This window comes from Anopheles coluzzii, chromosome 3 (assembly GCF_943734685.1).
Source record: "Anopheles coluzzii chromosome 3, AcolN3, whole genome shotgun sequence".
Taxonomy (NCBI): Eukaryota; Metazoa; Arthropoda; class Insecta; order Diptera; family Culicidae; genus Anopheles; species Anopheles coluzzii.
In genome coordinates this window covers 33308101-33335838 of record NC_064671.1, presented here as the reverse complement: position 1 = coordinate 33335838, position 27738 = coordinate 33308101, and the positions used below count along the sequence as shown (strand labels likewise).

The window sequence follows — 27738 nt, the reverse complement described above, 5'->3', positions numbered from 1 at the left end:
GTCGTCGGTCGGTCGTCGGATTGGTGCCAAAGGGTGTCTCCTTTCTGGGTCACCAGCAGTCACAACAAGTAGCGCTGTTTTTTTTTTGCTTTTGCCGCGCGTATTTGTGTGTGAATGTGTGCTGCACACAGCAGGCCGTATCGTGGGGTGGCTCGAGACAACAATCGGAACTCAAGTGTAGATCGTGACGACGGGCTGAGACGATCGCAGCATCGAATGGCACGCGCTCGAGCGCCTCCGGGCGCCTTTGGCAGCTTCCGATCCGGATGAATCAATAGGCAATAAATCAGAAATTGTGTCCTCAGCGCAGCGGCGGGACAGATTGCTGCGACCTTCGGTGTCCCTTAATCGCTTTCTCTTCTGCCGGAACGTTCACCTAAAACAAGCACACAAAAAACAATTATAATCCAAATAGCATCCCCACTTTTGTAGGGGAAAGGTTGTGGTGTTAGAGCGGGATATTGAGCTCCCTTCTTCCCGTTTTTTGCACTTTACCCAAACCAAACAAAGGGCTCTAAAAAGAGAAGTCCCCCTCGATTCAACGCCATCCAATTGGATTGATAATCGGCGACGATCACTCTCCCTTCGCGTTCAGCAGCTCCACCGAAGCCCTTGCTGCTCCGTCCTTTCTTTGTTCCATTTGGTGACGAATGATTCCAACCGGAACGAGAGTGTTGCGCTTTGGCATCGTCGTCTTCTTCGTTCAATACTTTCCCTTTCCCCCCCCTTGCATGAGGGGTGAAGCGGGTGAACCGCTCAATCGAATCAACAACAGCTTCGTGCGCATCATCCAGAGTCCTGCCTGCAATTGCGCTATTGCGCGCGAGCGCGCGTGCGCTGACCGTACCAAAGTGTAATTCATTTGTCCAATTAACATTGTTTACAACAAGTTTCCGATAGTGCGCACAACCAGCGCATCTTTTCCAGTGTCTGTGAAGAGAACTCTGCTGTTGTGTGTGGGTCTGTGTTTGGGAGCGCCTCTTTCACCATCGGTCTTTGGAGGGTGGTTTTGGGGTTGTCAGCGTTCCGTCTCTGGATTGGATCTTCTACAAGGAAGGGGGATTGATCACGACCTTCCTTCCTTCTACCTCGGTACACCCGTGGAAAGACGCTAGGCTTTCGTTGCCATGGGTCAATGTCAAAACAGTGCGCGCCGTTCTCGTCGTTTTCTGACTCTCTCCCTCCATCGTAGTGTGGCCGTTCCAGTTTCGGGTTGTGGTTTGGGGTGTTTGATTCGTTCAAATGATTGGGATGTCCCTCATGTTTGCTCACATCGGTTAGGTTTTTTTGATTTGATTTGGTTCCAAATCTATTCCAACCTCTTCCACCAACAGGAAAAGGTCAACGTTGACCTTTTTTTTTTTGGGGGGAGAGGGATGCTGATAAGGAAGTATACACATAATGAGCTGTCGTGAAACATTCGCGTATTTGCGCTCATCGTAACGCTTCTTCGCGGGTTTTGAAACCCGTCAAATGTCGAGCTACTTCCGGGAGACGGTAGGCGATAGCGACTGGAAAGTGTGTGTTTGAGACTTGCAAATGCCATCGGGTTCAAGCCAGGGGGTTTTCATTATTTCTCACTCGATTTAGGACTATTTTTGAGGTATCTTACAACATCCCGAATATCCTCTTATTGAGGTTATTAACGCTATCGAGGTCATTACGCTACCAAGGAATCGTCAGTTACTTTCTACGCAGATCTTCTCCTTAGATCCCTAGATCTAGATCCCCAATCTACATTTTACAGGGAAGTAACAGGGAAGTATCCTGTCATACGCTGATTATATAGACATCATTGGTCTGCGGCTCTCCTATGTAGCAGAAGCCTACCAAGGGATCGAGCAGGCGGCAGAGAGCCTCGGATTGCAGATAAATGAGGCAAAGACCAAACTGATGGTGGCAACATCAGCGGGCCTACCAATAAATAATCAGAATCTACGTAGGCGTGACGTGCAGATAGGTGAACGCACTTTTGAAGTCGTCCCACAATTTACCTATCTTGGGTCTGGGAAGCTGGGACTATATAGTACCTATATAGTTCCGGTACTCACATACGCCTCTGAGACATGGACACTGTCCAAATCTGACGAAGCCCTCTAAGCCGCGTTCGAGAGGAAGATGCTCAGAAGGATACTTGGCCCCGTATATGTGGAAGGACAATGGAGGAGCCGCTATAATGACGAGCTATACGAGATGTACAGCGACCTCACTGTCGAGCAGCGTATCAAGCTCGCCAGGCTCCGGTGGGCTGGCCATGTTGTACGCTTGGAAACGGACGACCCACCCCGTAAAGTCTTTTTAGGCCGTCCACAAGGACAGAGGAGGCGTGGTAGGCCCAAATTGAGGTGGCAAGATGGCGTGGAGGCGTCCGCCATTAAGGCAGGGATAACAGACTGGCAGACGAAGGCGCGAGACCGTGAGCGGTTTCGGACACTCCTGAGGCAGGCCAAGACCGCAAAGCGGTTGTTGCGCCGGATAAGTAAGTAAGTAACAGTGCAGGACAAGTGTTGGGTCTAGTGTTGGGTTTCATGAATCTTTCGTTGAGATTCATTCATATGAATCTTCAGTGATGATTCGAATCTCGACTCCTCAAAGATCCACTGATCTCCAAAGATTTATAATCTCCAATTTCTCTAAAGATTCAAAAATCTATTAAAATCCTAACAACATGCCTGTCTTGGGTTCAAGCCATGCATGGACCGTCTCCCCGTATCAAAACAAACTATCCGGCTGCGTGGTACTTGTCAAGAAGTCTCGAAAGCCTGTATAGGCTAGCATGATCACGTAGGATGTTATTCCAAGAAAAAAGAATAATGAATAGCTCAAGCTCTATGAATCCATGGAGATTAATTAATTCCTTGAAATTCATGAATCTTTTGAGATACATTCATCTTTCGAGATTCATGACTCTCTGGAGCTCCTAGAATCTTTGAGTTTGATAATTCTTCAAATTGAGTTTCAGAATCATTGAGATACTTCATGAATCTGAATCAGTTTTACCCAACACTCGTCAGGTCACAATAACCTGCTTAAATGTCGCTGAATTCGTTAACAACAAACAACTCAAACAGCTTTTACGTCATTCCAATGGTAAAGAAACGTTCAATCTCTGTTAAAATGTGTTCATTGCCTTCTTAGAATAGAATTAAGGCGTGGGAAATGTATTACCAAGTAGAAGCAGCACTTTTTCTTCGATTACTCATTGATGGAAACTATATGGCAAACCCACCAGAAAAATGAATAATTTCAACATGACCACCAAAAATAACACGTGTTTTTTGTTTAAGGGAGGGGGAAGTAACACAAGTGAAAAACCGCCTTAATGTATCGAAAAACACCGTACAGAGCAAGAAAGCAACAACAAAAAAAAACCGAAACAATTTCTGTTCCTCAACAACCCCGGATGCAGGATGCTCCAATCCAAACAACGGTTACTTACACTTTACACCATCGTTTTGATTATTTTACCAAATTTTGCTTAGGGACAATGTTTTTCCAACCGAAAGCCGGGTGATGTACGGAGGAGGACGGGGAAAACGCCACCGACGGGAAGATTAATATGTGTGTATGCGCAAGTTTGACGCACAAGTGTACAGGCATGGTACGGAATGGGACGCCAAGAAGTGGCTCCCTGTGCACCGGCCGCCGCCTGTCACACAAGAGACGTGACTGTTTCCGCCACACAAACACAACAAAAAAAACGAAAAAGAAAAACAGTTTTCCCTGAAAGCCCTACCGGCAAAAGGGGAGAGAGAGGTGGAGGCGGCGAATAGGCCGGGAGAAAGCCACCGGCAGCATCACCACCACCACCACCAGGTGGGAATGTGTCGAAGCAACAACAACGGAAAAAAGAACGATACAAAACAGAGTGGACGACGGTGGGTTCGCGTTGTGGTTTGTGAGCGCGCGGCGAAAGTTGACCGCAACAAAACGGAAATGTGCGCTCGTCGCCGAACCAACAACAACGACGGCAAGGCAGGAGCGGAAAGGAAAGGAAAGGGGGCACAAATGTGCTGGCGAGAAAGTGGGAGCGGCAGCAGCAGCAGCCGCAAAAAAAGAAAGGTGGTGGATGGAATGGGGCAAGGTCGTTTTGAGGATGAAACACGATCACGCACAAACGTGATCGCGAGGAGAAGGGCAAGTGAGAGACCGAGAAAGAGAGAGAGAGAACGGGACAATGCGGACAGTGGCGGAATGTGTAACGTTCATCCCCTCGCCACTCTGTAGATCGTCTATCGTATTGTGAATCTCCTCCTGAGAGGTGAGGGTGTTTTAAGACCTCCCTGGCAAGTGATCGACATTCCACAACAAAGATTTATAGAAGCTATCTTACTTTTTTGTAACGTGTTCTAAGAAGTTTTGCAAAATATATGCAATAAAATGGAAAATACACGTCATCATCACATGGATTAGCTTCATTTCCTAACCTAACTACCTTTCAAATTGACAATACAGGGTTTTCCAGGGGTTCACATAGTTGTGGAACACTTCCTTGACTCTTTCCTGTTGGAAATGAGCTCCATATTGGACTCTATTGGACCCTTTTTCGACAGGCTCCTTGGAAATTCCTATTGGATTTGTCCAACAAGGGTGCTATAGAGTTCAATTCCCATTACATTTAGTTCATTTCACGTTAGAAAGAGTTCATTAAGTGTCCCACGGTTATGAGAACTCGTGGAAAACCCTGTAAACTCTCTCTCTCTTTCTTTCTTTGTAGTTTAAAAATAGTACATCCCCCTCCAATCTAACCACCGTGTCGCCATGTGGACAAATATTCCTTCTCGATGGTGCGATAGAGCAAATATCGTAGCAAGCTGCGGAGCGATATTTTCGAAGCATTTTATGCTGCTCAATACACTCCTCACCCCACCTCAATCAAGTATGCCAAGGGGGTTTCGGGGGATTTTCAAATCCAATCCATAGCTTGTTTGTTTATCAACACAACCGATTCTTGGTATTTTCGTGGGTTTGTTCTCTCGTCCCCCACCCCACTGTGTCGTCTGTGATCGTGGGTGTCTTCATGACGAGACGGGACACAGGAGGGAACCGCCGGCATGAGTACATGAAATTATAAAAATAATCAAAATTAGTGCGTGCTCGTGCCTCTTGGTAGTAGTTGCTACAGACACACCGAGAAGGGGGGGGGGGGGGGGGGGATGAAAAACTTTTCCAATCAAATCGATGCCAGGCAATTTCTATACGCTTCTAGATGGTTTTTCCTTCACCTCGTCCAACAGAGCTTTACATGTGTTGGGGTAGGTAGTCCCCTTCCTCCACTCCTCCTCTCTTCCTACGCCTGTTCCGCGTACACCAAAAGAAAGACAAGGTGTGGTTGAATTTTATAACAAACAAAAAACGACCCTCGCAAGGCCTGGGGCTGTGTTTTAGCAAGTGCGTCGTTTGCCGTTGGTACGTTTCGGTATAAGGGGAAATACACCCACACTCTCCCTCCCTGAAGGTGCACTACTGCCTCTCTCCTCAACCGGATGACATTAAAGGTGGTGTGCAAGGGGGAAGACGGGGAGAAGCCGTTGTTGCGCTTTTTTGCATACGCCTACTGCGCTGCCTGGAGTGTTCGAGCGGGTTTGAAATTAGCAACGGTGTGTGATATGGAGGTTTGAGTTGAATATGCTCGTTTGCAGGGGTTGACGCGTCCTACACACAAAGCCGCAGAGGCACACACACACGCGCGATTCGTTCCAAACCAACGGTGGAGCTCATTTTCTACGGGAATATTCACGATTCAACACGATCCAGCAGCGGTTTTGTATCCTTGAAACCGGCACCCGGAGGGATGACGCCACACAGCCTACTTGTGCTTGTGTCGAACACGGATATACACACACAGGGGAGGTGAATCATTCGATCAAAACAATCATCACTTAATGGCCACGTAAACGCGAAGAGCACTACCACACAGACACAAGGCACACTGGAAAACACAACAAACGGTGACACTTTTTTGCTGTTGTAATCATCATAATTGCACAATAAAAACACACACACAATACACACTCCACAACAAATCAGCTGATCGTGGAGGGGGGGGGGGGGGGAAGGAGGGTGTCACATCATCGGACATGAACCGGAAATAGCATTCCTTTGGAGCGTTTAAGCAGCACAAGCTAAAAATATTCCACCTGAAACGATTAATCAAACCACCGCCTCTCTCTCTTTCTCTCCCTCGCTTTCTCTTTCCTTTACGCTTGCCGGGACGACGACGGCTGCGGTTTCGGATGATTAGAACCGGCGTGCCAAATATTTAACGAGAGCAAACAAACAACACCATTCCGCACTCCTCGCCCCTCTTCGACACATCCACACACACACATTCACCCACCCACCAATGAACACACACAGTGAAACACATTTTACCTGTCGCCGGAACGCATGTTTATCTTTCTCGAGAATTTTGTCGATCTCGCGCGATTTATAGCGCTGCTCGAGCTCCTCCGGGCTGACCCGTAGCCGCAGCAGGTAGCCGAAGAAATCGCCACAGCACCGGGCGCATGATAACTTTGATAAAGTGCTTTCTCTCCGCCTGTTATTCGATGCCGCCATCTTTAAATCTCATCACGCGCGCACACACATACACACGTACACGCACACCGCACACACATGCACGCACGCATACACACATGTATGCGCGTTCGACAGCACCATCCGAAACAAAAGGCCTCGCTGTTGTTGTTGTTGCCTTTGCTGTTGTTGCTGCTACTAAACTAAACACAGCCACCGAAGGGACCGAAACAACCCGAAACACAGAGGCGCACACACACACACGGTGTTCTCCACTGGCACTGTGTGACGCACGCACTTTTCCGCACACCCTCTGCTGTTCGGACGAGCGAGCGAGAGAGAGAGAGAGGAAGGCTGAGCGTACACTTTTCACATCGTTGCACCGCGGCACTGGCAGCAAACCGTGGACCGCGCGCCGGAAGCAGATTGCATTCGTCACACGGCCCGCGACACACACACGCACACACGCCCACGAACACCTCCGCACGCACGCAGCCCGGCCCCGTGTGTGGGTGGAAAAGGCTGGCTTGAAATACGTATTTTTCGCGAAAAAATGGCAGCACGCGAACAGGACGCACCCTATCGCGATGAGCGAACGAGACAAACTAGTGATGGGCAGCACCCCGGTCGGGCTGCGCTGCCCGAGCGGAACGTGCCGTTCCGTTCCGAAACGTCGCGCTGCGGCTGGTGAGCGCAAAACATCGCAAAGCAAACACACAAAGAGAGCACTGGCGCGCTGCAGACACACACACTGTGGATGGAGCGGGTGCACTTTTGAGGGATCGGAATGGCGTAAATTGTGTGGATATGTTTTTAAACTTTGTTTTGATGCACAATTTAATAAAAAAATACGCTTATTTTATTACAAGAATATTCTTACGATGTAAAAAAAACTTTTTGAGCGAGTTTTGCCACCTTTGGAAGGTGACACATTGTCTTTAATGATTTCAATTTGTCCAAAAAAGTTATGAGTAAGTTATTTACACTATTATTATTGCAAATTCAACTAATTATAGAAAAAGCAAAAAAGCATTTTACATGTAAAAATAAATCATCAAGAGAAACATGTCAATTGCAGTTACAAATGTCAGTGTGCACACCATCAATAATGCGTTCAAGCCATCCCTATGCGATGTTTTTGATGCCCGCTGCTGGGGATCACTACAACTCATTTTGTTTATTTTTTTTCTTTCTGGTTTGAATTTGTTTTGATAAACTATTCCGCACAATTGTTGCAAATCCCATAAGAAAGACATTTTTTACTTGATTTTTAAGGATAAAGATTTATTTCATTCAATTATTTCGCGGAGTATTTTAAAATCCTGACTTTATCCTTGAATTAAGTGTAAATAATATTTCAAAATAAATTCTAAAGCAATTTCTAAGCATAATTGTTTGCAAAAATGTTCACTTCAAATCGTACCTGAACCTCCGGAAGACTGCACAACGGTCCCATGGACAGTGATGGAAGGCAGGCTCGGCGCTCGGCGAAAGACGGTGGAAGAAATGTAAGCGCCTTTTATGCTTTTATGTTTATTGTCCTACCCAAACCCCAAGCCAGCAGTACCGGATGCAAACCAAGCCGTAGTAGGCAGAGAAAGAGCATGAGACCAGGGGTTTTTCCACCGCACTTGAACACTTTTTACCAGATTTACCATTGAAAATGGCCTCGGTCGTTTGTTTCGAAATTGCAATTTCGGTAGTGTTGTGGACTGTATTTTTTCCCTTTCCTTTTTTCCCTTAACGCCTGAGCCCTTAACGCTCGAACCACAAACACACCCACAGGTACAGGGGCCCGGTCATAGAGGAGAAAACCCCTTTTTGCACCGATGCAGCGCGGTGCGCAGATTTGCGTTCGGGGTGTCTCTCTTGTTAAGCCGACTGAAGTATTTGTTATGCTACGGGACAGGTTTTAGGTCAGTCAGGGACCGATTTGCCTTGTTCTTTATCGCCCGGTTTTTTCTTTCTTCTTCCTATGCTTCTATGCTTCTATGCTCACAGGCCGAGCAAGAAGTGAGAGGATTTATGAGTGGGATTTGGAAGATTTCTTTCTCCGCTTGTGTTCGAACTTGGTCAGTAGGTACTTGGTACGTAGAACACCCTCCTGCTGCTGCTGCTGCTGCTCCTTCCTCCCCGGGCCAGTCTATTTTGTCCCAATTGTCACGTGTTTAAACGATGTGACGAGTGTGTTAGTGTTGGACTCTTCAATGAATCAATTTGGCACGGTTGGTTTGCTGGTGGAAGGGGTCCCTGGTGGTGGTGGTGGTGGCTGCGACTTTGTGCATAATTGTCCAATAAAGCACACATCCGCTAATCAAACGCTATCAAAAGACGTTTGGACGCACTTGGGACGCGACACACTAGCGAGATGGTGGACCTAGCGGCGTACGAGGAGCTTCTTTTTTTTTTTGGAGGATGTGACGACAGTTTTAAATGAAACATTCACAGCCTACTTGGGCTGGTTAATGGCGGTGCGGATTCGACACGGCGCGCCAGCTCTTTATCGGGAAGTTTGTGCGCAGCAAGCCGTGCAAGAGATTGTCATCTAATCGTGCAATCAACTAATGACTGCACTTTGAGGAGCAATTAAAGCTGCGCCAACAAGTACAAAAACAAGCAAAAAAAGGGTCATAAAACAAGGGCCTGTTTTATCATTACAAAAAAAAATTGCACTCACAAAAAAATTGAGCATGTGTTTAGCATGTTGCGTTATTGTGAAACACGCTTCGGTTCCAAAATTCAACACACAAACGGTCACACCGTGACGACCTTAGTTTTCTGCAGTTTTTTTTTCGCTTACCCAAAATCTTGCACTCCATTTGACCCAGCTGCAACAAATACTTCCTCTGCCGTGATGATGGATACCGAAGCGGCTTTACGTATGCGGCCTGCTCGCCCAGGGCTCACCAATTTCCCTACGGCCAAGGCCGTCCGTTTTCGCCCCCTTCATCTGTGTATTTGCATTCGGACACGTGTGTACGCATACATATATATGTGTTGGCGACCAATTTCACGGCTTCTCCCCTGAGGGGGGGGGGGGGGGCAAGCAAAGGAAAGCCTCCCCAAATGAAGTTCATCTTTGCAGGCCCCGTTTGCGTTCGGTTACTCATGGGCGGCGTGTAGCACCACGGTAACCTTGGTGCACGGAAAGTGTAAGTGTATGCAAAAACAAAGTCACCTGTGGGTGCGCGAGTTAAAACACGGGGTTGATGATGGGGCTGCCATGTTTTGCTTTACTTTCGCCCCGCGCCGCACCTGGGGCATTTTGTTTGGCCGCTTTTTTGGACAGTGGTGGTTGTAGTTGTTGTTGGTGGAGTTTGGTGAAATTCCGCGAATTGTCAGGCCCTCTCTCTACGCATCGGCAAGTTGGTAAGTGCTTTAAAGGAAATGTTTCATTTCCATTCAGCTCCAAAAGATTCGAGCAAAGGAATTACCATAACAGTAAGCGGGGTCTTTGGCTAGTGTCAGTCGGGGGGGTTACAATGGACACTCTCTCACAGCCTACTGATAAAACGAAAAACATTGTACGGGTCGATATGGAAGAGTTTTCTCAGTCTATTTTATCATACCGTAATGCCTTTTACGATTCCACCAGACCACCTGGCCTCAGCGAGCTCAAAAGGGGACTGTTATCGGTCGATGACCACTAAAGGGCATCTGGGATATGGAGGTTGGGGGAAAAGGCCCTACGCAGTGGATGCAGTTGAAGAGAAAAAAATTGAAAAATCGCTTTGAAATCGTAAAAGAAAAACCCTTTCCTATTCCTCATTTGGATATTAATTTAAAAGAAAGTCATTTAAATGAGCAATTATCGTCCAGCAGTTCAAGCTCCTGTGTGGTGGAATCAGTTACAGCACGGCCATGTACCATTCAAGTTTCAGTTCGAATCTTGATCGGATCTAGGAGGAGGTGATCGGCGCGCGCTTATCAACATTTTGGATTTTATCAAACTACAATCCAATACACTAAAATCGAACACTCTTCCTTCCTCTCTCTAATCCAAGTAGGTCAAAACTAAGGTGATATATTATACACAGTAACCAACACGGCGCCCCGAAGCATAGTTTGATGATGGTTGTTGTCGTGATGTCATCCTTTCTATGGTGATTATGAGCACTATCGTGATGAATGACTGTGTGACCACATGTGGGTACCACAAAGGTGAATTACTGCTTTCTCTCCCCGTGGCTTATGAGTAGTGACCTCCGCGCTTAAGACGGAAATAAGCTAACCCAACCCACAGAGAGTGAATCATCCCACTAAATTCAGCAACGGAGAGGAAAAACCCTCTTTCTGCAATCAACCTGTGCCAGTGCGTCAAACCACTCACGCAACACGTTACTACTTCAATCAGCCCTAAACGCACCAACACACACGCGCACACGGACGGACAGTCCGCTTTATGTAGTGTAATTCCCGGCAGTTATTATGCTAATTGTACGGTGTGCGTGTGTATGTGTGTGTGTCGCGCAAGTGCCGCGCCAAACCAACCGTCGTCGTCGGCGTCATCGCGCGCACGTTGACTTATGTCATGCGACGCAATGGCTTTCTTCCATGGCACACTCCGCTCACCGCATGACGGATGCATAATTACTCACACACCAACACACCAACCAAGCAACAACGATAGAGCCACGTGTGTGTGTGTGACTGTGTGCATTCATTGCGTTTCTGAGCCCATCGGTAGCAGTGGTCAGGATGGCGCCAGCGAAAGGAGTGCGCACAAGATGACAACTTGATTGCCATTTTGCTGGACGATCTGCCAAGGGGGAGAGGGGGGGGGGGGAAAGGGATTTGCGTTTTTTTCCTACCACCCCCCTCACCCCACCCCGATTACGTAAAGTGAGGGAAGCAAAACGTGGAGCATCATTTACACGCGATAAAGTTCCGGGAAGCCGTCGCCTTCCAAGTCGTCTTGGTCGTCGCCTTCTAACCATTTCTTACGCGTGTGTCAATCATGTTAGATTGGGCGTGTGTTTTGTTCGATGGTGAAGGAAGGGGGGCAGGTGGCCCGGAGATGATGTAATGCGAACATGTCACGATTTAAAATTGATAAGATGATTTAACGATGCGTTGATAGTGCTTTAAAGTGATGTACTACATTGTTGCTTAAGAAGACTTACCTTTTTCCCCTGTTTTTCCTATTTTCTTCGGATATTCTTCAAAGTGGCGGGATCTGTTAATGTGTTTATTTGAACACATTAGGGAAAGAAATTTAAACATCAAATTAAGGATTTGAATTGGGGTTTTGCAGCTTTGCATAAGCTTAGAGGTTCAAGCAACCCTTCGGCAGCCTTTAAGCAGCATGGAAGCTGCTTGGACAAGCAAAAACACACAACCAGAGCAGGAATCACTCGATTCTCTTGATTGTTCTAGAAAATGACATTCAATTGTCAAAGATTTAAGATCAATTTTTACTATTCATCACAATTTTCATCAATAAGTATAAAAAATCGTGAAGGTTCTGGCAAATAGAGAGCATACGAAATACATTAATTAAAATCTATATTTTCGGATGTTTTAGCACAACATGAAAAGCAAAGCAAAAACCAACCCCCACACTCCATGCAGTGTTTGTTGTTTTTTTCTATTCTCTTTATTTTCCATCTACACAGTTCCACGCACTTGTTCCTCCTACAGTTTTCCACTGATAATACGTGTATAGTTAAAGGGGGGAGGGAGGGAGCGAAGGAGTTCCTTCCTTTGTGTATAGCTTTATTGCGCTTATTGTATTGAATGTTAAAACGGCATCGTAAACTGCACAATATAAGCACACTTCGCAGCCGGGACATGCTCCGATCGTTTTTCGAAATTTGTAAATTGTTCCAAAAAACAAACGAAAATTCCGTTACCTCAAACAAACACACACGCCAGAGTGCATTCTTCGCAGGCGCAATATCGCATTAACACCTAGTATATGGTTCGATTTATAAGACGCTATATTGTGGTATCGATTAATGTTACTTTACAGCTGTTTTGTATTTGCGAGTGATGAGATGAAAATGGGGGAAATTCTGTGTTTTTGTTGTTGTTATTGTGATTATAATGTTATAAAGTTGTGTGACACTGACAACGTTAAGGTGGAAGAATGCAAATGGCATTTTCTAGGTGCACAGCAGCTTGTCTGGTTTCAAAGCTGCACATTGAAAAGGGGGTTTAAAGATCCAAGACTACGCTGCTTGCGGCAGGTGGCAGGATGTTCCGAAACGAAGCAAAATGTATGTTATCCATCGCACCAAGGGGTGAACAAGATTAATGCTAAAACAGTAGTTGCCAAGCGACCAGCTACGACCAACCAGTTGCTAGCTCGCTCGCTCGCTTGCATGCTGCTCCGGATCGATTTATTTAAGCAACGGCCAATGTCCTGTTCCTCCTTTCTACGCCCTTCTCAATGTTCCGCTGTAAAAACAGACAGAACAAAAATACTGATACTGCTACTGTTGTGCGCTTTTCCCTTTTTTGCATATGTTACTGCTATTTATCACCCTATTGCCGGATTAGTACATCTATCGCGTGAATTGATTAACTACGCTTTTTAGCTTAATTGGAGAGGAAAGTTTAATTGATTCTGCTGCATTCGCTGCTGCTGCCAGTTCGCTCCTGTTTGTTTGTTTGTTTTGCGCCGATGCTTCGATGCCTGCTTCGATTATGCAAAATCCCAATTCTATCCCAGCTCCATGTGCTGCGGTGTGAGCGGGTGTGAGTATAGGAAAGTTCAAGGAAAGCTTCTTCCATCTTCGCTTTAGAACCGTTTCCTGTGGGGGTTTTCTCGCTATTTTATATCGTATTAGTTTCAATTTAATTGGGAGGAAAAAATGCTCTACTGTAGAAATTTTTTTTTATGTGAAATGTTTCTATTGTGGATTATGAACGTTAACGGCTGATTCTGATTGAAATATGTAACGGTTATTCATTTGTAATTGTGATTTCGATTGTGAAACTGTGTTTTTTAAATGTATTTGTATATCTCTACGTATGACTTCAATGTGTGCAGTTCCGGTGGGCGGCTTGTTTATTACGTTTTTATTCGTTTATTAATTTCTAATAATTTTCCGTTTTTCTTTATTTTATTTTGCTTGCTTCGCGACACAAAAAATGTACCGATTTTTTATTTCCGATCGTTCCGTTTTGGCATAAAATTTTGTAAACGTTTCTAAAACGTGTAGAATACATACACAAAAAAACCGATACCGATTCCGAATTGTTACTCCCCTTTGCTGCTCCCGCTGCTTTCGACTGTAAATTGCTCTAATTTCGTTTTATTTGCGTTATTGTTTTCCCATTTTGTTTTGTTTTGTTTCTCGCTGTTATATGTTCAGAAATAGTATAATAGTTTAATTACCTTTAATGCACACGTTCTTTATACTCGTGCTTGTATGCGTATGTGTATATAGTTTAAAAAGGACACGATTATCAAACACGGCGCGTTTAAATACATATTGTGTTTTAACTGTGTTGTGTTACATTCGACTTCAAACAATCGCCCCTACCCACGATCACTTGAGAACTTGGCTTCAGATGGATCAGTCAAAACCGAGGAGATGAAAACGAAGAGAACAATTTGTCCCGTTTTTTGTTTGTTGATGCTGGAAGCTGCATATAACTCATTCGAATCAAAGTTTTATACACTATTTACATAAATACACATTGTGTTACAGCAAATGAGTGGTGGAGCGCGTGAAAGGGAGTCATATAAGGTGTGTTAAGTAATTAATACTCTCTTCCGTCTACAAGTCTAAAAGACACATGTTACACAGTGGTTGGCATGAGACGGCCACAAAACCTTCGCTAGAAAGAAACGCAAACGGACTTATAAACTTAAGTAAAGCTCAGTAAATAATGCTTCGAAAATCGCCTTTTTCTCCAATTTAATTTGTTGGAAATGAAAACAAAGCAAAAGCAACGCTACCGGTGAAGCTACCGGAGTAATAGGGGCAGTAGGGCAGTGTTTTGGGTGTTTAACATAACAATAACTAAACTCAATATATATATATATATATATATATATATATATATATATATATATATATATATATATATATATATATATACCGTACAGGCTAATGCATTCTTGTGCGACAGCATTGTTGTTGGCCTGGCCTGGCAGAGGGACCGCCCTTCTCCAATGCCTACCCCCCTTTTGGGCCGAGCAACAGCTAAAACTAATGTCATAACATAAAATGTACACAACGGCGTGATCATCGCTCGATCGTAACGCGCTTCCCCATGCCTTCGCATAACTCAAATTGGCTCCTTCTTCTCCTGTTCTGTTCGGTTCTCCCGGTTTGCAGGGACACTTTTTTGGGATTTCGATTTTTGGCAATCATTCTACACTACTTATTACAACAAAAGAAAGTCGATCATAACTGTCGATCAAATTCGAGGTTCGAGGCATCATCGTGCTTAGTATACGTCTTCTCTGTAGCTACGTTGTTTTTTTAAATTAAAAATTGTTAATGTTAATTGCTAATCCCTATACTAAGAATGCGTATTTGTTGTGAGGCAGAGGATTCAAGCGTCCGTTTCAAAAAAGGGGAACTGTCAATTTAATCCCAATCATTGATCTTTGATGATCAGTCTTCATTATTGATGTTCAATTGACGTCCATTCAACGTGTTCGTTCTCCCTCCCAAACAAACTCCCCTTTGTAAGAAAGGATTGTTTGTGCCTGAAGCCGCTCGTTGCCTATTTAGCATGGTTTAGCATGAACTTGGTGTGAGTGAGAGAATGAGTGTCGAAACATGACTGATTTTATTAAATATATTATCCGTATTAGTATATGTCTACTTGCATCCTTTACTCCCTGGCTTGTTTGTTTGTTTGTTTGTTTGTTTGTTCATAGTACAACACAGGGGCTCTCCGTTCAAGTCCTTCAAGTATGTAGGCGATCTATGTATTTATGTATACTTTTTCTACAAACTATTAGCATGAAGGTAAGCGAACTGCTCGGGGTGGATAATGGAACCAGAAAAAAACAACTTTAAGTGTGTTTTTTAGCTGGCCCAAGATGTGCCCCCACATCAAACCAGGCTTCAAATTCGGCTTCGTAATTCGCTACGAATACTCTGCACAGTCTTCCCCAAAAGTCTTCCAAGTGATTAAATTAAATATTTTTCCACGCTCTTCCCCACAAATACACACACATCCACGAGAGAATCATATTGCTGAGAGGATGATTTGCTAATCGCGCGCGACCCACTGATGCTATCTTAAGGATGAGGATGATGATGGATGATAAAAACACTATTTTCCGACCATTTCGCGTACATTTGGGCACGCATTTGGCCATCGTCGATTACCGGTTGCTTTCGACACATCTTGGTGGCATCTTCGTCGTTAGAAGTTTAGCTGTGTGTGTGTTGTATGAGTTTTTGGTCCGCTTAGCTGTGTGATCCCCGCATCAATCCCGTCTCCGTCGATTATGTGCAGTGGTCTACCCTTACCCACAGGCCCCGGGGACAGCTCAGCAGACCGTTTCCATCGGCACCCGGTTGGAGGTGGTGGTGGTCGTGTTGTTCGTGCAGGTGTTGTTCGTGATCGATTCGCCCATCGAGGGCAGCCCGTGCGACGAGCTGGAGTGCTGCGGACCGTGCGTGGTGTTCGTGAACGAGCGGCCCGTTTTCGAGTTCCACAAGCGCTTCATGGCGGCCCAGACCTATGAGGGGGAGATAGGGGGAAAACAAGATGGCCGCAGGGCGGGGAAAAAAGACGGAAAAATGGGAATAGTTATAAATTGTGATTTTATTTTCGCATGCCTAAAATTAGGATAATGAATATGAATGTGCATCGCAACCGGGAGAAGGGGTTTCTCGCGGTGCTTTTGTTTTTCCTCACAGGACATTAGTTTTCTGACCTATGCTGCCCTATTTCACTCGACTGCACCGTGCAGGTGTGAAGAGGGTGAGTGAGTGCATTATGCTGTTATAAGCTTTGCGGAGTTTTGTTTTTTTTTCTCTCTCTCGTTTGCTTCCTGTTTGTGCCAAAGTTACTCTTACAGTGCATTGCAGCAGAGGAAGACAGCTCCAATTGTCAGTCAACTAGGCAGAACAAGGCTTCGCTTCGGTTGGCTTTACGACGCCTGGGCGGTAAAGGTTAATTTCGGTTCGTCCGTCCGTCCGACGGACGGCGATGGTCGGATGCCGCTCTAACCACCATCGTTCGTGTCCGGAGCCATCCGCAGATGACACCGGTGCCAAATGAGATTTTGTGGTTTTGAGCTTTCGCTCTCTATCTCTCTATGCTTCCAAAGGGCAAAGGAGACGTTGGTGGAGCGTTAACAATGGAGCCGCCACCATCTGTTGGAAGCGCTAGTTTGTTTCGCGGTTCGCAAAAGGTGAAGCGGTTGGTTGTGGATAATATTATGGAAGTGAAAATAGATGTATTGGTGAGCGTCTTGTGCTATTTTTGGATCATCAAAAGGCTGTTTTCTATATTTTGGATTTTGAAAATAACTACAAAATAGTAAAACATCCCAATACAGTGTTTTAAGACGGTTAAAATGTAAAAATTTAGAGGTTTAGGGTTCATTTTATGGGGAAAATACTAAGTTAAAAATAATTGCAAATTATTCTCTCAATTTCATTAAAGTGCAGTTTGTTTTAAATTTTTACAATTTAAAATAACTCAAGCAAAATTATTAAATGCCCTTTTTTGCTCTAATTATTAGCACGCTAACCTATCAAACTGCTACGTAGCGTAACGGACTGCTTCTTCAGCAGGTTCAACCATTCCATGCTCTCTTCTTGCTGCTAACAACAAGCAGCGCTGGAAGAGAAACTCCTTTCGACTGGCGATAATAATAATAAAAAAACAGACACACACACACACACAGCTAAAGTTCGATCGATGATTATCGACTTGATTTGGCAGCAGAAGGTAAAGCAAAAGTCAGCAGAAACTTACCTGCGGTTGACAGCCGACGACGATAAAGATGAAGACGCCCTGCAGCGCGTTGATCAGATCGGTCACGATCCAGATGTAGTTCGGGCCGCCGACGGCCCAGGAGATGACGTCCGCCACCCAGGTGACACCCATCACGACCACCAGCTTGAGGCAGACGCGCCCCAGCGCGGCACTGTAAGAGGGAGAAGAAACCAAACCGCGGCTAAGCATACCACATGGAGAGAGAGAAAGAGAGAGAGAAAGAGAGAGAGAGAGAGGGGAAGGGAGAGGGCAAACAAAGAGAGGGAGAGAGAAAGAAGGGGGTTGGTGGGTCATTAAATCATGCCAGAAACGAAACATAACGCACGCACAGAACACATACACACATTCACCCTGAAAGGACGTAACATATTCCCGTTTTTTTTTTGCTTATTCTAACCGGACCAAACAACAACACAGATGGGGGGAGATACTCTAACTACGTCATGTTCTACAGATACACAGACCCACACACACAGGCGGGGAGAGCACATAAGTCCAAATTTCCACAACAGCACATACCATCCCGACCCACCCGAATGGGGAATTAAAAAGTGCACCAAAAATGGCCACAGTTGGCTGGCGGAAACATGCAAAGCGCGTCCCCAATGCATGGGAGGTAATGTGGCATGTGGCCATTTTGCCATAATTTTTACGCCAACTACACATCGCTTCGTAGGTCCTCATATTCCTCGTGGTCTGGGTACAAGATACCCTGCAGCAGCCCTATTTATTAGTAGAGCAAAACCTGCCCGCTCGCTACTCGTTGGCCACCATTGCTCTGTGGCGTGTATTTTATTTTATTACCATTTTACTATTAGATTTATCACTCGTCTGTCGTCTTGCGCACCCCCCCCATAGTCGGTTGCCCTGGTAACCGAGATCGGCGCAAAGTACCGCGACGGTGCACTATCGTCCTTGTTCCGCCTTTTGCAGATTGCAGATTCCGGAGACAGAAGCGGCAGACAGAAAGCGGGGGAAAAAGGTTGCTTTCTACCAACAGATAAAACACAGCACAACACAAGCATTCTCTCCACACAAATGGATTTCCGCCACAAGGAGCAACACAACGACGGTGTACCGAAAAAAAATAGCGCAAAAAAAGGTTGCAATAAATCCTCGTAAAGAGGGCGAGAGAGGGATAAATATACAGACAGACAGACACAGGAAAAAAAACTATCGCCCGCAATGATACAGATTTTTGTACTTGCCGACTCGTAGCGCCAGGCCTTGTACCGAGGCCTATGTACACACACCGTAGGTGGTCGACTTTTCCGGCCTCGTTGTGTCGCGCGGCAAGAGCCCACCCAGGCGGGGTGGGAAACTGTCCCATCCTTCATCCCTAACCAGCAGCTTCCTCTCTCGCACAAACACTGGAGCAAATTGGCCTCAGCTTTCGTGTCTTTTGCCAAACGGGAGGGCAACCGGGGGAAAAGCTTTACCCCATTTTTACTTCAGGGAGTTCATTACCAAGGCCGAGCGTTGGATTTGCTGGGCGGAAAAGACAGGCGAGATTGAACGTAGACACACTCTCGGCTTGCACCAATAAATCTATATTCACCACGACGGGAAACCTGACACGAGATAAACGTACAGCGTACAGTCTCTCGCGATCTTTGAAGCGCACTTGTGCCCTTGACAACTACCAGGTGGCCACTCGACCCAATCGAACTCACCGAGTAATCAGTGTGTGTGTGTGTAATTGAACGATTGATGTGATGAAAACTGCTGATGAAATTAAATTCAAACAATTCTCCCCATTTCGGGGGAAAGCCTGGTAATACGCCGGGTTGCCATGGCAGTTTATCGCCGTGAAGTCCGATTTATGTCGGCGTGCAGGTTCGAACGCTTGTCGTCGACCGTGTCCCCTTCCCATGGTGTCCTTTAAGGCATAGAGATTCGTTAACAACCTGGACCCGGAGGGTCGGAGATTTAATTGGAAAACAACATTCTCCGCCCCGTGAGGCAGAACGACAGATTGACCTGGTCGTTAGGGGTGCTCTTGAAGTCTTCCGTTCTGCAGAGGAGATCAAATTTCACTTGCACTTTGTTTATGAATGAAACCTCTCCATTATTTTGTTGTTTTCGTGGGCAAGCTTTCAAATTGTAGTCTTTGTAGTTGCTACAGAATAAAAAGCATAAAAATCTCTCCATGCTTCTACTGTTTGCGCATAACTCCAGAAGGAAGTGCTCCCTAATGATGCGGGTTGGGGATTTTTCTCTTTTTGTCTCTTTTTAAGGACATGTGAGCAAGTACGTTTGAAGCTTTCTTGCTTCGTGTTTTCCAAGCACTGGAAATAAAATTAGAAACCAATTGTTTTGTACCCGGTTTTTGCATAGTTTTCGCCCCTTTTCCTACGCTAATTGATCTTGATTCATTTGCTGAAAGTGCATCTTGCTTGGGCTGGATGCAGTTCAACCTCTCTTTTAGCAGCATTCGTTTTCCTTCACTCAAGGTGAACAATGAAAACAATGTGAATAAAAACGTGAGTAGAATGTGCCAGTTAGTGCACTTTTTGGGTAATCGTTTAAAAGTTTCCTTTTTTTTCGCGGTGTCGGCTTGAGACGGATGCCTCAATTAGGAAACTGTTCTTTTTCCCCCTGCTGCGTTCTGAGATGACGTTGAGAGGCTCCGTTCATTTGAGGACGAGTTTCTTTTCTGCGATATCTCTTGGCTGTGTATCCATCCAGAGTGGCTCTTCTGGTGCTGCAAAGCATCAGTTCCATTTCCTTCGCTTCTTGGCAATTTTAACATCCTTTTAATTTGATTTCAATTTTAGATTTACGAATGGTGCCAAATTACACTGCCGACCTTCTCCAAAACTGTATCGAAGAACGTACACATTGATAAAGTGGCAATTTATTGTTCATGTGACAGTAAAACATTGCCTTCTCAAGCAGGAGGCAAAACGGGGAGGGAATGAGGTAATTGTACCTAATTAAACAATTTCTCCTTTCAGATTTACGACATCACATTCCAGTGTTAACCGGGGGTGTACGAATTCTATCGAGCAACAATCGAGCGGAAATTTTCCTCTCCAACGGAAAAAAAACTCAACGTCTATGCTATAATGAAAAGTAGAAAACTTTGGCTGCGCTTCTACCGGCACTGGAGAAGTCCTTGAAATGATTTTCATCGAGTGCCAAATGAAGGCATAAAAACACAGCAGACACACACACACACACACTAAACAGTCGGGTTAGGGAGGATTTTAATTATTTTCCACCCGTTTTGATGCTCCTGTGCACATTGGAGTGGTTTTTAGTACTTGTCGGGGTACCAAGTGTGTGTAGCGGAGGAGATGATGACCTCAGATTCCCTTTTTTTGGTTTCTATTTTTTCGGAGGTCGAAGTTTTGGAGCGACTTTTTGGACCACTCGATCCATGCGCCCGGAAATTGAGGTTGAGCGCGCGCGTAATGGGATCGGTTTGTCGGTTCCTTATTCTACCTTCTCGGAACGGAAAATCGTTCCACCAGCCGTCTATGAAGCAGTATGTGGATATCCGCTGTGTCCGGTTGTACAAATTTGCTATAAATCGAAAATTGCTTTCGACTGGGGGCACGTTAAAATGTGCTGACCCATATATGTACGGAGAAGTAGGGGAGCTTGAAAGAGAAAGCTTAACCAGTCTTTCTCGCTCTCTCTCTCTCTACTTCCGGGGGAAAGGAAAAGCAAACGTTTTTCCAACTCTAGTGTGTTTAACATCCGATTTAAGCGGCTGCCACCGCTACTTTTCTGCTGATTGAACGCTTTTTGCCCGTTCTGCTGGATTGGGGAGAGAAAATCGAACGTGAACATGGCGTTTCGTGTACCGCAACACAGCTCGTCGTCGCTCTGCGAGTGAAGTTTGCAAAAGTGATTTTCCGAACCCGTTTTGGAGACCCCTGCTTTATACCACCACCGGAGGATTCATAATGGAAACTAATATTTGAACAACGCCAGCGACAAATTATGATCGCGAAAGGTGGACGACGACAACCACCAGCGTCGTACGATTTTGCCGGGGGGAAACTACTCGTTCTCGTTCGTGAACAAGAATATATTGCCCACCATTTATATTGGTTTGCTACAGGAGCTCATGGTGGCCGGTTTTGGTTGTCTTCGCACCGATAAAGCTCTTTGGAACATATAAAGCAGGCAAGAAAAATGGGAATTAATTTGGAGATGATATTTTTAAAATGGCAAATCGGTGAGCATTTTATAGAAATAAAGGAGCTTGAAATGTCATATTTTTTCATTCCTATAGTGGATCAGTGCCTGAATAAAATGCTTTGGAAAGAATAACGAAATTCAATTCTGCCAGTGTTCTTTAAATACGATATCAATTTGACTTTGATGTCCTTGAGATACCTTGAAAGAGCACAAACAATGCTTGAATGTTTGCCAAATATGCTCTCATGTCTAATAATATGAACATTAAAGAGGATTTGAAGAATCAAACATGGATCTTCAGTTATCTAAATTTCCCAAAATTCTTAGTGTTTACTAATATTTGTCCAAAATCGTTCTGTTTCATCCACTTACTCTAAATCCCAGAGCATTCGACAAGCTGTTGTGATGGATAATGAATAACGTCTTCGTGTGGTGTCCTGTCAAACGTTCTCAAATTCCAACAAAAGCATCCCGTTAATAGCATTAACACAATCCATATTTTGAGCAGTCCAGTATGTGTCCGTATGTACGAGATCGTGGTGTGTTAGTGTTCGTTTCATTGCATTAGTACTGCTAGTACTCAACTACTCGGGGTGCGATCTCTAGCAGATCCTACCCGTGACGCTACAGCGATTAACCACAGACAGGGGAAGCAACAAGTGAAGGCTAGTTACGGATAGAATTATAGACAGGAAAGAGTCGCGAAGAAAGAAAACGATAACCCAAATTGGTGCCCAAGAGTCTTACCGTTCCGTCGTAGACTTGACATCGTCCCGCTTCCATAGGCCACAGGTCAGCTGGCGGGCGGTCGAGGCGAACAGTAGCAGATTGATGCCGAGCAGGATGCCGATCGGGCCGAAGAAGTAGGTCAGCATTTCCATATTACCTGTGAGGTGATGAGATGAAGGAGAAGCAAAGAAAACGCAATGAACATAATGTGCTGACACATGTGAGCAAACGATCGTACGGAAAGATCCACACACACACACACACACACACACACACACACACAAGCTGTATAAATGTTATGCACGCACGACCCACAGACGGATCTGTCCCCCTGTCTCCGGGACCTTGCCCCCGAGGCGATTTGATGTAATCCAGGGACCAACCCATCATTAATGGATCAACAACGGCGGCGCTGTTTCCCCCCGGAGGCCGCTCGTGCTCATCTCGCGGGCCGTGTGCGAAGAAGCAAGGTGCAAGTCAGCAGCGCACACACCTTTCTCTGGGGCGTGTGTACGTTTCTTTCGTGGAGATGGATTTTGTTTTGATGATGGAGACTTGGAGCTTGAAGTTGGCTGAAACTGGGCCAAATCAGTTGCTTCGCGTCAGCCCCGGTGTTAAATCATTTATTATGGGCAATGAAATAAGCATTAATGTCATCGCGGGGATGTAGTCTGACAGCGACCAACTTGCCAACTTCGAAGCGTTGATGTCCAATGAACAGCAAACTGAATCATCGATTTGAAATTGACTGGTCTTGGAAATGCTGGTGCTTAATTTTATACCGAAAATACAAACGCCACACAATAAATGAACTCAACCGTATAATTTGATTGTATCGTATAATCCTGCCCAGTTCCACTCCAGACATTGGAAGAGTTGCCCAACATAGGGAGACGGACTCCAGACACACAACACAACAGTGTATCTCATTGTCTGATGGCAATAAATTTGCAGTATTGACTCTTCTACGTCCTCTCGTGGCAATCCCCGGGCAGAGTCGGTGGATATTGAAGTGGATTAGATTTGTCCGTTCCGATAAACGACACCGAGTACACCCGGATACACCGACCCGTTGCAAGAGAACGACAAAGAGAACCCTAGCCCGGAAAAGTCTACAATGTAAAGCGGGAAATGCCGGCAAAGAAAAACACAGTAGAACACAAACCAACAAAAAACACCGTTGAAAGATACGCGAGAACGAGAAAATAGAACGCTTCCAGCGTTGGGTTCTAACGACTGCCGGGTACGAAGGACGTGCGCGATTCCATCGATCGTCACAGCAACTGCTGTTAATTGATGAAACAAAGATACCCATCGACAATGTATGGTGAAGGATAGGATATTTCCGCTTTCTCTCCGGCAGGAGGATGTGTGCAAATATTTACATTTTATCGACAAAGCGGAAAAAGGAATTTTAAATTAACGATTTTACCCGTCCCATCCTTCTTTCACGCTTCTGTTTCCGTGCATTATTTGTTTTGCATTATCTCTCTGTCTCCGTGTGTGCACCTGTTGTTGACGATGGGAAGGATATCGCATTTCTTCGCCAATACTTTTCCCACTTATCCTCTGCGCTCTGTCGAGCAGTTCCTCGTCCAAGCCTCACGTTCCAATCGGTTCACCATTCTAGTTGGGTTCGAGGAAAATCGAAATGCTGCTCTACCTTCACCTTCACGGAACGGTGCCGGCGAATTGTTCGGGACTAGGAAATAGAGGAATTCCATGCAGGATCTCTTCACTGCTTTCACATTCTTTTTGATAAAAGGTGGCTTGAGTCGTGCCACCGAGGGGAGTAGTGCCAAGGTGGACATTTTCCCGGTGTTCCGGTGGGTGGCGTCAGTGAATGGAACTAACGGGAATTTTATGCTACTTTATGGCAGTTGCTAGGACGACCCAAAACCGGGCACGTGCAGCGATCCTGTTGGACCCGTCTCCGTGGCAACAATTGAAGAGCGGAGAAGATGTAGCAATTCCACTGGGTTGGAAAACTTTTCACAAAAGCGATCATTCGATAAAAATAGATTGTAATGTAGCTATCGTGTGACAAATTGGAGTTGGCGGGAGTTTAGTGGCATTTTTTTCGGAAAATATTTTTGCCGTGAGGAGTACAATTCTTGTTAAGATTTGTGCGTCTACCAGTCAATCTTTTTTTCTACAGCAATAGTTTTTATTCAACTGATCGTAAGAATATGTTTGAAATTTGAGAATTACATGTTCAAAAAGCTATTAGAAATGAATTTGAAGCTTGGAAAGGTATTAATCCACCTTATGAAGGGAAGAAAGCGCGCAAACTCCAAGGCAACATTGTTACGGATCCAGGACAAGGAGAGCTGTGTCTGTCTCGTTTCCTGTTTCCTGTCGCTGACGGCAATGCCAATACATAAATCAAATCGTCTATCGATTTCTATGCTAAAGCCACCAACCCACCCATTATGGTGTCTGTCAGCTGGTGGTCATCGATGTGGCCCGACCAAGCACAAATACACACAGTGTGCGCACCGCGTACAACCAAGGATTACATTGTCCGTGTGCTTGCCGGACGATAAGAAAACCACTCCAGGCGACATTTCACTGTTTTCTTCCTCAATAGCCCGTATACATTGCCGCTGAGGTATGAGTGAAAGTGCGCGCACATAGTACACATAAATTTGCACGCTGGTTTTCGCTGTTTTCATCGTTCAATCACTCTTTCCCTGAGGAGGGGATTGGCAGGTTGCTTTAGATCAATTCTCCGCGTGCGCGCACACCTAAGTCTATATCGGTTTCACGCCTTTAGCCACAGGTCGAACTTTTTGAAACACTTGCGCACCCCTCCTGTGTTGACTCTTCTTCCCACCCACTCGAGCAGTGTCGGCCAAAACTCGAACCCGATCGGGAAAGCTGACCACGCATTACTTTCATGTTCAAGGTCCGGGGCACAAGCGGGCCAGATCTGTGCGATCGTTGCATGCTCAAGCTCTGTTCCATGATTAATTCGATACATAGTCAAAGCGCTTGCGAACGTAGGACGACGATCTCGTCCGTCCCGAACTTCCAACCATCGATCATCAGAGCTCAGAGATCAGAGAGCCAGCTGTCAATCTGAACCGATCGCACCGATACGTCGCCTGACTTCGCCCGCTCTCTCTCTCTCTCTCTCTCTCTCTCTCTGTAAATAAATCCATCTGGACAACACTCCACTTGTTTCACCGCCGTTCGCAATATGATTCGTTCCACATTTTTTCCTCCTCCCATAATGGGTGGAAATTCGACACCCAACTTCACGCTTCTTTAAGTCGCCCGATTTTCGCGTCACCTCCGCGACAGTCCGTTGATAGGTAATGGCCCGGAGGCTATTTTCAACACTTTCGGCTCATTTATCTACGCCCTTGATTTGGATTATAATTTTGTTTCGTTGCTCTTTGGTTGAAAGAAATCAAATCTGAACAAAAAATAAGTCAATTTCAAGGCTAAATCTTAGCCGCCCTACCGTGTATGGTGCGCGGGACGAGAGCGTTTAGGGCACGTTGAACACAATTTGGGCACCAAAAAAACTGGAAAATAATCCATTAATAGTCACTCGTACGACTTATTAGGGTGCGACACAGTTTCGGAAGCCTAATTTCCGATGGCTTCTGTGACGCTTTGGAAAGAGTTGGTTATCACATGGTGACAGCGAGTGGCATTGATTTTTCATCCCCGACTTAATTACGTGCATAGATGGATGACACTCTCTCCTCGCCCGACAGTTGAAATGGAAACTTCCAAAAACACACAAACACGGTAGCAGTAGAGCCTCACTTTTTGGAGTATAAAAATCGGAAGGAATCTCCACCCATTTGGACTGTCTGTGCTGTCGCAGACGACAAACGGCCATGATTGATTATAGCCCGGATGATGGTGATGATGCGGACGTTGAAATGTGGAGCAGTTGGTCAGTGAATGGCCTCCGGAGGTGTACTCTCAAACGCTTCCAGTGTTTTTTGTTGTTGTTTTGTAGGCCTTTAATCCGAACGAAAGCAAATGGCGTTCGCGAGAGGAGATGTTAAGAGGGGCTTTAATTTATTATTCAAAGTGCGCTCCCCCCGGTGCGCTGTGGTCGAACGTCGAGGAAGTTCTCACGATGGACATATATCGGAGACCGGGATCGGTTCTCGGTAGCGAAACCGGATGGGACTGATAATTTAATTAGCGTTTCTCCAACAAACACACCACACCCGACGCTGGGAAGGAGTAGCCTTAACTTTGTAGGTTAGTTTCTGCTGTCTGCGCGTTTAAAGCCTAATAAACGGCAATGGGTTGTTTTCGGTTCAATTCGAACAAGACGACCTTGGCAAAGGTGTATCGAACTGACGGCCACTCCAAGTCCAAGGCGCTGATCGTTAGGCAGCAGCACGAGATTCTTCGCCCGAGGCGATGCGCAAAGAACAGTAACTCTTGGTCCATCATTATCGTCAAACCCTGTGCTGTGCAGTAAAAAACAGTGCAGTATTCCAGTATTCCATTAACGTTATTTCTCGCAGTTGAGCGTTAATCGAAAATGAAGTTTAATGAAGCGAAAGTCGTCGCGCGATCAAGCGGTGGAGCTGTGTTCGTTCCGCAGAACGAATGGAATAGCAAGCAATTGCCGCAATGATCGCCGCAGGGCATTAGAAACGACGCAAGGATTGTCCTCCTCGAAGACTCGAAGGTGGCACAAGTGACCCAATTCCAAGGGGAGAGAAGGAGAGAGAGCTCTAACTTAAAAAGCCATCGCCAAACTTATTGCGCGGCAACAAAACGCACTGTTAATACACCGTGTGTGTTTGTGTTTTTCTTACTTTAAGCTCAACGGGACAAAAAGAGTGTCTACATTCCCCCCCGGAACGTGCACTAATGATTCTCGAGTGACGGGAAGGAACGCAATTTTTATTACCATCACCGTTCGTCGCTGTTGTCGTCGTCGTTGGTGTTTCCCCCTGCAGGAGCGGATTTGACGTTACAACCTTCATTCCTCCCGAACAAAAAACCCCAGGAAAACAATTACCAACCGTTCGATGGATGATTTAGTACCCCTGCACGGAAAGAAAGTGAAGGTGGCGTAGTAGTAGTAAAGGTAAGTTTTCTATGAAAGGGTCATGCCTTTGGCTGCTAATTCAAAACAGCTTCCGCGTAGCATAGCAAGGTCCCTTTCGCTCCGCCGTGACTGCGGCGGCTACTGGTAGTGGAGTGGTCCTTTCACTTTTCCCCCCATTCCATTACAATCAAGCACGCCGGAAACGAATTTGACTGACTAATAAAGAGAGCAATTGAGTGATTGACAGAATAATGAAGGAAAGAAGGTGCGCATTTGGTGCTGGCAGTGTGAGAAGTAGCAACGAACGCACAGTTTCCGATCAATTTCAAGCTCAATATTGTTGGGATTGATTGGTTATTTTGTGCACTAAAACTCAATTA

General features: G+C 45.5%; 2 protein-coding genes across 5 annotated transcripts in view; both read right to left on the bottom strand.

The window, feature by feature from the left end:
• The window catches only part of LOC120955650 (guanine nucleotide-binding protein subunit alpha homolog), a 252778-nt gene extending 245636 nt beyond the window's left edge, over positions 1-7142 (bottom strand). For both annotated transcript variants that reach the window (XR_007452762.1, XM_040376707.2), the window contains exon 1: positions 6376-7142. Coding sequence is in view for 1 of the 2 variants with exons in the window: in XM_040376707.2 (XP_040232641.1) it covers positions 6376-6561 (186 nt within the window). In the remaining variant the exon portion in view is untranslated. The remainder of the gene's footprint in view (positions 1-6375) is intronic.
• Positions 7143-14563: 7421 nt separating this feature from the next.
• Positions 14564-27738, bottom strand: part of LOC120955577 (probable G-protein coupled receptor Mth-like 1) — a 156992-nt gene continuing 143817 nt past the window's right edge. For 2 of the 3 annotated variants that reach the window (XM_040376573.2, XM_040376574.2), the window contains exons 6-8: positions 22342-22480; positions 17422-17623; positions 14564-16174 (exon numbers count right to left, since the gene is read on the bottom strand). In XM_040376573.2, coding sequence (XP_040232507.2) covers positions 15983-16174; positions 17422-17623; positions 22342-22480 — 533 coding nt within the window. In that variant the 3' untranslated portion in view covers positions 14564-15982. The remainder of the gene's footprint in view (positions 16175-17421; positions 17624-22341; positions 22481-27738) is intronic. The other variant, XM_040376575.2, reaches the window with a different exon arrangement.